Below are 12,983 nucleotides of genomic sequence, written 5' to 3' on the forward strand. Positions count from 1 at the left end.
TTTCCCCAGTACCCCAGTGCTGGGGGGCCAGGGCAGGATGTCCCCCACAGAGACCCAAGCTGCAGAGTTGGGGAATGTGGGATTGCACCGTGGCCAAGGCCAGCATCCCAGACCCCCTCCGTCAGCAACTCGTGGGAATGGGGAAAACAGGGACGCAGGAGCAATGCCGGGGGTTTAATCCGTTTATTTGTCATGAAGCGATCGGAGGAGCTGCTCTGGCAGCTTTGTGCCGGCTCCGGGTCTGGCTCGATGCTGACACCCAGCGCTCCCGTCCTGAAGGGTCCGTGCAGCCCCCGCCGCCTCCACACCCCGCGGCCAGCCCCGGCCTCGCCCCGCTCACGCTCAGGGCAGGGACTGGGAGATCGGACCCCGGCAAACTCCAAATGCAGAGCTGCCTGCTGCTGGGCAGCGAACGAAGCACACACATGGTGTACACGCCGATAGGGCCCTCTGTGCCTGTGGACACAGCCCGGCAGGGACAGACAGACAGACTGGCACGCCTGGGCTCAGCACCCCGCGGTGATGGCTGGGAGGGGATTGCAGAGCTGCTTCCAACACATCGCAGTCTGGGGACGCAGGAGGCAGCAGCATCCCCTGCCTGGGCTGGCACTCGCACTGTGCACGTCCCTGTCCTAGACTGAACACAGATGCAATCACCCCAAATTCCTGTGCCCACATCCAGCTGGGAGAGAAGCTTTTTGAGCCTCTCTGGGAGCCCAAGGACGGCAGGATTTGGCCCATGAGCGTGCTGAGTGCTGGGCTGGCGTGGTCCCAAGAAGGGTTTGCCAGTCTGGAGGTCCAGCTGTCCTCCGAGTCCCAGGAGAGCAGGACCTGGCCCTTGGTTGTGCTGCTGGGAATGTTGAGCACCAGGCTGGGCTGCTGTGAGCAGTGCACAGTCCCCAGTGGGGTCCCAGCCCCGGGAGTCCTGCTGCTTCCCGTGCCTGTGGCTGAGGATGGGGGACACTATCCGGCACCTGGATCAGCTCAGTGGGGCACTGTGCCCCCAGCACTCCCATAAAATCAGGACCTTGTGGAGCCAGGGCATCTCCCAGCCCTGGGGAACACTATCTGGGCAGGCATCAGCTTCATTAGCAGGGTCCAACCCCGGTCTAACCCCATCCCACACGTCTGCAGGAAGGGAAGGGATGGAGCAGCTAGGGGAGAGGGAAGACCAGAGGAATAAAGGAGCCACCCCCTCCCCAAGCCCTAGGGCTTTGCTTTGGACATTGCAAATTAGATTTTCTGAAAAGGAAATGTTTTACAGGCCATAAATTGTCTCAAAAGAAAAGGGGGATGAGGGGGCAGAGAAAATTGTGCAATTTTTTTTTTTCTTTTTCTTTTCTTTTTCTTTTTTTTCTGTTTTTTTTTTTGTTGTTTTTTTTTTGGGTTTTTTTTTTTTGGTGGATAGAAAATCAGGGGTGGTGTGGCTGGAGCACTGCGGCAGGAGCTGGCTGGGAGCTTCTGCCATGGTGCCCCAGCTCCCATGCTGGAGCCTGCTAGGTGCCCGTGTGCCTTTCTGTCTTCGGCTTCTTCTGTCGCTTTTTGCCTTTATTTTTGGGTTCAGTTTTCTCTGCAACAGAAAAAGGAGGAGAAAAGGAGAGCTCACTTATTGGCCAGGCAATATGATCTGACCTGAGCCCCATCCATGGGATGCTGATCCCATATCCTCTCTCAGGCTGTTAGTGCTCGACCCAGTTTCTGATTTTGGGGATCCCAGAGCCCTCTCCCGGTCATGAAACAGCAGTGTGGGTCTGTGGGGGTCTGGGTGTGCTGATGGCATGGGCAGAGGGACACTGGAGTGTTGTCCCCACATCTCCCATGGCTGGGCTCTCAGTCCTGGTACCCCAAAATCCCTAGGAATGGGGTGGGGCAGCTCAACCCAAGCAGAAGCTGCCTGGAGAAACCCCAGCTTCTCTCTGAGCAAGGGCTGTGGGTGTTGGAGAGGGACAGTGGCTGCACCAACACCCCAAAGCATGGCACAGCTGTGCTCAGCTCTGCCATGACGTGGGAACCTGCCCACCACCGTGGGACCCAGACAGCCCCTGGGAGGATTTGGGCATGGTGGGAAGCAAGGTGGCTTTGGAGTGCATCCTTGCATAGATGCTAATTCTCTCTCCTTGTGGATGTCCTCCACCTGTGGATTGTCCCCATCCCCATGGCACAACCAGCTGGTGCTGGTGGAGCCTGGATGCATCCCAGGACAACCCACTGCCAGCTTTCCAGGGTCAGGCTGTTGGGACCCAAATATTTGCTCAGAGAAGCTGCCACACACTTCCAGCTGGCTGAAGTGTTGGTGCTGAGACGCCAAAGAAACAGGGATTCAGGATAAACCCTGCTGTGCCATGGGCTCCAGTGGGAGGGCGAGTCCATGCTACAGATCAGAATGGTTGCCCCAAAAAATGGGCAGCTTTGTCAGTCCTTGCCCCCCTACGCCCACTCCAATCAGAGGCACATGGTGGGGGCTTGGTGGTGTGAGGGGCACAAGGGACCATGACTGTCCCTGGTGCTGCGTGTGCCAGCACTGTTGTCCCCAGTCCCTTCTGAGGGCTCCAGTTCTTGCCCTGCCTGGCTCTGAAACCCTGTTTCTGGGCTCTGATCTCCAGACAGTTGCCACCCACAAAGGAGAGGGCACGGCACGCACGCCAAGCGTCTGGAGAGCAGGACAGACACCCAAGGCAGATTTACAGCAGCACGAGGGGTTTGTGCCATGGCCAAGCGCGGCAGCTTTTCCCTTCCAGCCGCCTGGATGGCTCAGAAGTGGTGGCACAAATCTCTCATCACACAGTCGGGTTCGGCCGCCTGCCCTGGCTCGCCTGGGCTGGGGGTGTCTCAGATGCATCAAGTGAACTCCTCGTCCTCCTCCAGCATCTGGATCCCATAACCCAGCACTTGGCCAGGCGGGCAGGAGCCTGGGAGCGAGGGCAGACACACGCTCTGCCATGGAAGGGACTCTGAACAGCCTGACCAGGAGTGGGAGGCATGGAGGGGCTGCTCTCTCCTGAGGGGGCTGCTTGGGGGGCACTCATGGGATTCCTTCTGCTGGACAGGGAACAGACCTGTCTCTGAAGCTGATCCCGGATAGCAGCCTCAAGAGCAGAGTCCTGCCAGTCCCTGAGCCCATCACTGGAGCCCCAGGGCTTCCAGCTTGCAGGAGCACAGGCAGAGGCAGGAGGCCAAGCACTTTTCTGGGGTGTTTTCCCAGTAACTTCACAAGATGAGGTGCCCCTGGAACACTGGCACAGCAGTCCCTGCCAGTGGGACCCGCTGTGTGCCAGGCAGGGCAGGGCATGGGCACGGTGCTCCAGGACACAGTGCTCCCTGTGCACTAGTGTGGGAGCCTGTCCTCCCACACTAAATTTCTTGCATCAAACTGTCACCAGCTCTGCGGGTCTGGAGCTGGCACACACTAGCAGGGAGGGGAACATCCTCAAAATCGATGCCACCTGGCATCCCAAAGACGTGAGTTGGGACCTGGGTGGGGAAGGGAATCAGCTCCTCTGCACTGTCAGCAGGAAAATATTATTTATGATTGATGGTGCTGGGATGAAACCTCTCTCCTGCTCCGTGTCCCTCGCCCAGCACGCACGTCCTCTGCTGTTGCCCCCCTTCCTCATCCTTTTTCTCTCCACCCTCACAGTCCTGTCCTCTCTGATCCCTGCCACGCTGGCGGTGCCGGCCAGTTCATCCCACGGCAGAGTGATCCCGCAGCTCCGAACCGCAACCCTCGGTGGCTCAGATCTGCTGCCAGGCACTTCAGATCGGTATCTCATGCATCCCCCTTTCTGCCAGTTATTAAGTGGAGATTTATTAGGGTAGCTTCAGTCCAGATGCCTGCATCCAAAAATGACATCAGCCATGTCCTGGTTCCCATTGCCGGCCCTGCACCCGTGCACGCACCGCCCGGACAGACTCTGCAGCAGCTCTGGTGTGTGAAAGGTGGGGAGATCCCTGAGCCAGGGAGCCCCCAGGCTGGGAATGAGGTGGGGGGAAGTGTAGGAGCATGAGTGAACATCTGGCCAGATGAGCCATGGAGTGGGACTGTGCCCTGGGGTGTCTTCCAAAACTTTGGTCATCAGAAATCCCCTGGGTGATGCCTTCCTGCTCCACGAGCATTGCAGCTTTTGGGGAGCTCAGAAGTTTTTGCAGCAGGAACCTCCCCTGTGTGTCTCAACCCTCCTCACCCACAGCTGCAGTACAGAAAGCGTCCCTTCACGTCGAGGCAGGATGGGAGCTGGAGCTCGGCAGCCTCATCCCACCACGGCGGTTCGTGCCAGTGCCCAGCCCAGTCCAGCCCAGCATGGAAGGGGACACTGGCTAGTCCCAGGCAGTCTCCGGGACTGCCAGGTGGGAGTAGCCAGCCCTAGGGCTGCTCAGCACATGTGCCTGAGATGACGGCTTTACCCAGAATTTCAAAATGCTTGGGGGATGACAGCATGGCTCGCCCGCCGCTGCCAGACCCCCGCTGCCACCATCGTCCTGCAGCGCCCCTCGGGCTCGCTTTGGAGCTGTCCCCAGCCCCGGCGGCGCGGTGCTCACCTCCCGGGCAGTGCTTCTTCATGCGGCACCTCCTGGTCTCCAGCAGCGTGGGGCAGGCAGTCCCCTCGTCCCGGGCAGCCTCCGGCACCTCCCGCACCCGCGTCTCCACGCCCCACTTGCAGCCGCAGGTCCGGCTCTCGTGGGTACAGGCGCTCCACTCGCTCCACGGCCCCGGCTCGCACGTCTCTGCAGGGACAGGGACACAAAGGATCGGTGACCCCTCGGAGCCAGGCACGTCCCCGGGGGCGACGGGCACGGGGTGAGGGTGCTGCTTACCTTGGCACTCGCGGGTGCCGGGCTGTGCCGCAGTGCCGGGGGGACACTGCCGAAAACACTGGCCCTTGTACAAGTAAAACTTGTCCTTGCACTTCATGCAGAAGTCTCTGCTGAAGCAGCTCTCGCAGCTGGGCGACCTGCACTCTGCCGGGAGGGAAGGATCAGGGGACAGCCCGGGGCATCCCCGGCATCCACCGGGGACCCAAAACCTGCGGGCTCCAGGCTGAAGCTCTGGGCAAGGGGACGAAGCCCTCCCAGCCCGGCCGCAACCGGATCCAGTGCCACCAGGGGTGCTGTGGGAAATGGAGCCATCGCCCTTCCCGCAGCACTGGGACCCGCAGGGCGGCGAGGGGAGCAGGGGGACCCCCGGACGTACTTGTGCATCTGTTGACCTCCAGACCCCGCACACCAAAGTAGCCTGGGGGACAAGTGTGGACGCACATCCCGTACTGGCGGATGCCGTCCCTCCAGATAAGCAGGAAGAGCCGGTGGTGGCAGGTGATGCAGCCGTTGTCCTCAGAGCACAGGACGCAGCCCGTGCAGTTTTCCAGCAGGCCAGCGCTCGCTGCGGGGACAAATGGAGGAGAGGGACTATGGCATAGGTGCCGAGGTGGGTCCTAGCCCCGTGGCAGCCCCTCTCTGACATACCAGGGTCACAGCACTGCCCTGTCACCCTGCAAATGCCATCCCGCCTCTCTCTGCTCCTCAATCCCCACCTCTGTCCATGCTGGCAGCAGAGGGACACATGGAGCCATCGCTCCCAGCTTGGTCACCACTGATGGCCTCCATCACTTCAAGATCCACACTGAGGGTTTGCCCCACGCCCAGCACTGCCCATGGGTGACAGTCTGAGCCACATTCCAAGCCAGCCTTGCCCATCCCATGGGAAGTGGAACAACCACTGGGTCAGTGGGTAGAAATATGATCTGGCCTGGATTAATCAGTTGATGCCTGTTAAGTATCAGAGGACAAAGGGCATTTTGGATGCACTCAAGAGGAGCTGAGAAAAGGATCTGTCTGCTCAAGAGCCTCTGCTGCCTCCCTGGGTGCCTGTGCTGTACTCCCAGCCTGTGGGAGGGTGAGTGACCCCGAGGTGGGTGACCTCTGTTCCCAGGGACAAGGACAGGGTGCCAACATCCACCAGCCCACAGAGACACCGCCAACTGCTCCTGCCCTCTGAGCCCACAGAAAAGCAGCTTGGAGGGATGCTCCAGGCACAGGGGCACTTTGGGAGCTGGGAAGCATCGAGCTCTGGGATTACACACACCCTGTGTCTTTTTGCAACCTCAGGCTGGGCATCATGAACGGGGCCGCTGAACTCCTGCATGCAGGAATCCAATGCCTTCACCGTACCCCTGTGTTGGGAACTGTTTGCTTGGCTCTGGCAACACAGCCTCAGTAGCAGTGACAGTGCCAGAAGCCCCAGTAAGGCATGCTTAGAACCTGGGCTCTACAGAACCATAGAATCACAGAATGGTTGGATACTTCAAGATCGTCTCAAACCCCCTGCCACGGGCAGAGACACCTTCCATGGACAAGGTTGCTACAAGGCCGAGCCACCTGCTGGGTGCTGCCCGGCACAGACATAGACTCAGCTCTGGGATCAGTGGCTGGCACTGGTCCTTCTGACCCCAGAAGCTGCATGAGAAGGGTCACACAGCTGTGGGGCTGGGGCAGAGGTGCTGGGGAAGCTGGGGGGATGCTGGCAGAGGATTCTGTCAGACAATGATGGTTGGTGATGCCCCGCAGCCCTGTGCGCTGGTCCCTGGCAGCCAGTCCATGGTGCTGTGGTGTCATGCAGTTGTCCCCAAGCTGGCACATCCCAGTCCCTTCTCTGGGGCACACTGTCTGGGACAGCAGCACTGCCAGGAGCCTTCATTAGAGCTGCGTCTGCTGGGAGCGCTAACGAAGCACCTTGGATCCATTAAGTTGTTATGGTCTCTGTTAGATATTTACCAAATGCTGACAACATTTGTGTTCCTGGCTGCAGCTGGAGTAGCTTCCCTGGAGACCCATGGATTTACGAGCCTCTTTCCCTTCCCTAATTCTTTTTGATATTTAGGGGTTTTTTTGCTGCTCTCCTTCCATCTCCAGCCAGGGTGAAGAAGGTGGGGAGCCCTGGATGAGCTCCGGGGCCTCCTTCCTCTCACTGGCTTTGGAAACAATCCCATGTTATGGAACTGGGAGAAGTGGGGTCATCCTCCTCCACTCCCCAGTGCTGCTGGCATGGAACACACGTCTCTGCCATGGGGAGCGACACTGGAAGCCACCACAGAGAGCAACAGAATGTGGCTCACTCTGACACTGTGGGCTTGGGGATTAGGGACGGGTGGTGGGCACATCTCCTCCTGTCCAGTGGTGATGGCAGAGTGCAGGGCTGAGCTGGGATGGGCACTGGGCATGGGGAACAGTGGGTTCCTGAGCTGTGCTGGACATGGGTGTGACATCCCCCATCTCTGCCCACCCTACACCCAGTCCTGCTGGGAACCATGAGTCCCTGGCCCAGACCAGAGCTCCCAGGAGGGAGGTTGTGGAATGCTGCAGCACCTTTCATGGCTCCTGGACTCTGTGCTGGCTTTTCTGTGCAGGTTATCCCAGACATATTATATCCCGTGTATATAACACATGTCTGGGGTGTGAAGCCATGGCCAGAACCCCAGGCTGCCAAGACCTGAGGCCTTTGGAGCATTGCGTTACCCAACATCCAGCACTTGTAGCTGGAGCCCCTCTTGGTGCTTGGCTGTTTCCCATCCGGGGTGTTTTGGCCACCAGCCTGGCCACCCACATCATCACACACCTACTGCCTCCGCATGCCTTTAACATGGAACAACTTCAAGGGAAACTCTGGGCTCCAGCCCTGAGAGCCATGGTCCTGGTCGGTCCTGCCCCTACCCTGGCACACGTTGGCCCCAAAACCAAGGCATTCCTGGCACAGAGCTGAGAACCAGCCCTGGACCCATTTTACACAGCCAGCTGGCACTGCCTGGCACTGCCCAGTGAAGGGACATGACCCAGTGCCCAATGGAGGGGACACGTGCCTCGGCACAGCCCCAGCACACCCTGCCCTTGTCCAGGCACCAAGCAGTGGCTCAGCTGGTGCCTCTTCCTGGGGAAAGGATGGGGCAGTGGACAGGCAGTGCCTACCGTGGCTCTGAGCATCCTTCCAGGACCTTTCACTCCTAAGGCACTTAGTGTCTTATGCAGAGAAAGGAAATACTGGAAAATCAGCCCATTTTGTGCTATCCCCACTGTGTCTGGCTCTGCTGGGGTTTGCAGAGCTGGTCCCAGTGCCAGCCAGTGTCCCTTGTTTCCTGCCAGCCCCAAAGGCAGGGCTGGCACTGGGCAGGCAGCGCTATGGGGCTGCGCTCTGCATCTTCCCACACTGCCAAGCCAGCCCCGTGCCACACACCCAGAGGGGAACGCAGATAGGGGTTGGGGTTGGGGGTATTCTGGGTCCCGACACCTCCAGCCCTGGCTCACAACTCCTCCCTGCTTGGTGCAGGCAGGACAGGCAGCCTGGTGTCCCAGAGCCACCCCGCAGGACCCGAGCGGGACAAGCCCTCTGCGCACACTGTACCTTGCTTCTTCCACCGGTTCTGCGTGAGCATTTCCATGGAGCTGATGAATAACAGCAACATGAATATTATCCACTGCATCTGGGCAGGAGTGATGTCGGACAGGGAAGAAATCAAATCATCCAAGCGGCTGGAAGGCTCGGCTCCTGCCAGAGCCGGTGAGGGGTGGTGGGAGGGCGACGAGCGGCTCCAGGCTCACACCATCCCAACCCGAGCTTCGGACACCCAGCCACGCTTCAGGGCAGCTTGAGCCGGCGACAGTGGGGCAGGCTGGGGCTGTCAGGCCCGGGGAGTGCTCATGGTGGCGGGGAAGTGCCCGGCTGCTCCAGGGAGCACTGCCTTTATAGTCAGTGTCAGCCCCCTCTCCTCACCCTCCCTTTCAAAATAATAATAATCCTAAAAAAAAAAAATAAAAAAAATAAAAAATCCCCCAGCAGCAACAAAGCGACTGGCAAACGCCCTGGCTGGATCCCCCCGGAGCACTCCAGCCACCACCTCGGCTGGGAACCGTCCCGCCGTCCCGCCGCGGTCCGACTGTCCCGCTGCCATCCCAGCGCCGGGGTCACAGCGAAGCCCCCCGCAATTTTGGGGGGGTGGAGCCAGGAGGGTGACGCTGCCTGGGCCGGCCCCCCCCGCTCATCCCCCCCGGCTCAGCCCCCCGCTCCTGTACCCCGCAGGGCTGGGGGAGCCAGTGACAGCCCCCGGGCAGGGCTGAGCCCCCCGGGCAGGGCTGAGCCCCCCGGTCGCCGGGAGCCGTGGTGGGTCTCCGGCAGCTCCGGCGGCGGCTGTGGGTCTGCCCCGGCTGTCCTCAGTATTGCAGCTGACTCTGATTTTCCGAGCGCTTCTTAACTCACCTCCCTCCGAGCTGCGGGAGCGAAGCTGAGCCGAGACGAGCTGTGCCAAGCTCTTCCAAGCCAAGACGAGCTCACTGAGCTGTTCCGGGCTCCCATGCGGCTGTCCACACCCCTTGTGCCACGCTGTGCTCCCCAAAACCCACCCTAGGGGCTGTGCTTGAAGCGGGATGCGGGACAGGAGGGGAACACCTCACTCGCCGGGTACCCGAGGTGACCTATAGGTGCAGGTCCCCATCCTGGCTGCCCCATGTGCTCGTCCCGTCGTGCCAACCCTGTGCCGGCAGCCGTGCCCTGGAACAGCCTGGTGACGTCCCAGCCAGGGGTCCAAGGCCGCTGGCCACCAGTGACAGACCCCAGTGACAGCACATTCACTCCTGTCATCACCAGGTGCAAAGCAGCACATGGTGCCCCTCTCCTCCCCCCAGAGGGGGCACAGAGAGATTTTTCGGGCCACACAGGACCCCCCCCCCACAGCTCCCTGGGGCAGATCATCATCCATCCTCTCGTCCCACATGCCAGTGATCTGCAGGGCTCCTTTCCACCCGGGGTGCTCTGGGTCTGCATTATCTGGGAGGGACGAACAGGCTGGGGGCCACTGAGAACCAGCAAACTCATTGCTCCAGAGTGGACCACCCAGGGGGCTGCAGTGGATGTGTCCATCAGTGTCCTGGGGTGTCCAACCATGCCCAGGGACAGTACATTTGGGTTAATATTCTCTCTACCCCTCAAATTTCTCCCTCCTGTTTCCCTTCTCTGCCCCCAGCCCCCCTGAGCCTCTCTCCCCACTGCTTCCATCCAGCACTGCTGCATTTCATTCCTGAAGGGTTAATGATCAGACAACAAAGGAGCCATTTCAGACCCCTTTGGCCTCACTGTAGGAAACCAGGAGTAATAACTGAGGGAACCAGGAGTAATAATGGTTGGGATCACTTTAGGTTTTTTTTCTAATTATTAAATAAATTGAAAAATTACACATAAAATGCATAAATTGCAGCATCTGGCTCAGCCTAAATTTCCATAGACAACCCAACCTGCAGCATGGCATTACCATCAGGAGTTTGCAAAGGCTGGGGGGCCCATGTGGACATGGTGATGCTGCTGCCATCCCAACACAGGAAAATAGGGCTAAGGAAATGGTGTTGGGCATATCAGAATATCTCCAAGTCCTGGCTGCAGGCAGCTGCATTGGTGTGGATGCCAAAGGGCAAGGAGCTTCCAGAAGTCCTGTTGGGTGCCTGCCCAGCTGCCCTGGAGCCGGGAGGGAATTTCCTTGTCCAGACCTGGAAGGCAAACACTGGGCAAGGGCCAGGGAAGCACCTCATTCCCGGTCACGCTCTGGCTGCCGGCATGGGTGAGCGGATGTCGGCGCAAGCCTCGCCAGGGTGACCCGTCACAGGAAGAAGCGCTAATTAGACAACTCTCGTTAGTGCAGGATGCTGAGGGCACCACTGCTCAGCTCATCCCCAGCTGTTTGGGATCACGGGGGATTTGCCAAGGGTGGCACAGCCACTGTCCCCATGCCCCTGCTGCCATGTGCCAGGAATCCCTGAGAGAGCAGAGAAATCCACACGTTTCCCTTAATTTGTCTATTTATGACAAATCCAACTGTCGGTAGGAGCAGAGGCGGTGTCTGCTGTTTAACTGGGCACCTGGCAGCTCTCTCTTGTGCTGGGAGGGGTTTGGGGGGCTGTGGGGAGAGGGAAGCCCAGCCGACGATGCCAGGGCAGCAGTGACTCAGGGATGATGTCGGGGAGAAGTGAGGCTGGCGGCTCCCGGCTCCTCACGCAGCCCCGCTCCACGCCAGCACAGAGGGAATGAAATGTTCCTCCTCCGTCTTCCAAAGCAGAAAGGAGAAAGTGTCCAGAAAGATAATTTGGAAAGTTTGTTTGACACTTGAGCACACTTTCATCTTCGGAAAAATCTTGGTGACCTTCCAAAGCTGCACCGCCTGCTTCCCGGCACGGCTGGCGCCCCAGGGTACACGCCCGTGGCACCATCCCAATGGCTGCTTTTGGGATGCTCAGGGCTCTGGAGGGGACAGTGTGGTCCTGCCGGGCCCACAGGTCACCAGGGATGCAGTCACAGAAGTGGTGGCACAGGGATGCAGGTGCTGGGATGCAGGTGCAGGATTGCAGGTGCTGGGATGCTCCTAGCAAAGGTAGTAATGTGAAAATTAAATGTCTGGAGCTGGCTAGCAGCAAGAGGAGACAGGAAGGGGCAGGGGGATGGAGAGAGCCCCTGGATGAGGGCAGGGTGTCTCCACAGGTGCCATGAGCTCCCAGCAGCCACGAGGGCTGGGAGGGGTCTTCCCCAGTGCATCCCAGGCGATGAATGTGGGTTTGATCAGGGGAGGGTTTGAGCTGATGGTAGTGGATAAGGAAGAAAAATACTTGGCATTCCTCTCCCATCATAACAAGCCCAGATGCTTGGACGGTGGCAGCCCACTTCCCACAGGAATGGAAAGTCACAGCTGCTCTCGCGCCAGTTCAGCAGAGGCCCTTTCCCTGCTCTTATGAAATACCAGCTCCACCTCACACTGCACCGCAGCCCCCGCTGGCATCCCGTGACACGGCTCCCTCCGTCACCCGGGTCCCTGGCGGTGGCACTGCCCATGACCCTGCTCCAGGAGAGGCAGAGCTCGGAGCAGGGAAATATGCTGGGAAAGGCCAAGTAACACATTTACTGCTGGCGTGGCTGTGCTCCTTCCCACATGCCAACATGTTGGGAATACCTGGACTAGCACAGCCCTGCAAGGGAGGAGTTCTCTGGAGAGGCTGATGCTGTGGGAAGAAATTAATGGGAAGCAGCTCCTGTCTGGTCAAAGCTGGTGGGAGCAACTCCAGTCCTGGCAGCCCAACTGATCACCTCCCAGGCCAGCACAGAGACAGTGAGGTCCCTCAGTGCTGGGGTGCCATCAGCTCTTCCAGATGAGAAAGAAGGCGTGAAGGTGGCTGATTTTAGTGCTGACATTGCCAAGTTCAGCCTGCAGCACGCTCATGGCACATTTGCTCTCCCCTCCTCCTCTTCCTCCTTTTCCTTCTCCTTTTCCTTCTTCTCCTCGTCATGCCACACTCCAGCCATTCCTGGGTTTGTGCCACCCACCATTCCTGCTATTCTCAGGGAATGTGGCATCCCAAGAGGCTTAAGATTTGCCATAAATCAAATCCTTCATCCCAGAGCGAGCTCTGGAGCTCCATCTCTCTTCTTGGCTCCTCTGGCTTGCTCCAGTCCTGGACGCCAGCGTGGCTGCACAGCCTTCAAATGCTCCAGCTGCCAAAACAGGAGCAAAGCCCAAAGAGGGACTTGGCATCAAGTGGTGCTGAAGGCTGAGGGGCAGCAAGAGTAGGACAGGGAGCCGGGAGGAAAGGGAAGATGAGCAGTGAGATGGGAGGGAAGGCTTGGTGTCGAAACTGAATTCCTGGTCCATGTCAGCAGAGCAGATTTCCAGTGTTTATTTTATCTCTTTAGTTGAGCCCCTTTGAGGCAGAATATATTAAATGGCCTGACTTTATATAATGGAAATAATTGAAACAATACTCCTGCTTCCAGCCGCAACGTGCCGTGATTTCAGCCAAGAGTGGCCAGCCTCCTCGAGGTGGTGGGGACAGCCGCTGCCGCCGCTGGCGCTTGTTCACTGGTTATTGTTGACACATGTCAGCGTCGCCTTCCAATTTCCGTACAGCTGTCAGAGCGGGGAGAACACCCGGCGGCTGGCACGCGGTGGGCGCAGCACCGGCCAGCA

General features: G+C 59.0%; 1 protein-coding gene across 1 annotated transcript; it reads right to left on the minus strand.

Moving 5' to 3' along the window:
* Positions 1-1,496: 1,496 nt before the first annotated feature.
* Positions 1,497-8,716, minus strand: RSPO4 (R-spondin 4). Its single transcript, XM_005524748.3, has 5 exons — positions 8,390-8,716; positions 5,189-5,377; positions 4,813-4,956; positions 4,537-4,722; positions 1,497-1,570 (listed from the first exon to the last, which is right to left on the minus strand). The coding sequence occupies exons 1-5, from the start codon at positions 8,466-8,468 to the stop codon at positions 1,497-1,499; spliced, it is 672 nt and encodes a 223-aa protein (XP_005524805.1). The 5' UTR covers positions 8,469-8,716.
* Between the last annotated feature and the right edge of the window lie 4,267 nt (positions 8,717-12,983).

This window comes from Pseudopodoces humilis, chromosome 19, assembly GCF_049639895.1.
Source record: "Pseudopodoces humilis isolate 2021_Gansu_Grassland_sample_001 chromosome 19, ASM4963989v1, whole genome shotgun sequence".
In the NCBI taxonomy this organism is placed as follows: Eukaryota; Metazoa; Chordata; class Aves; order Passeriformes; family Paridae; genus Pseudopodoces; species Pseudopodoces humilis.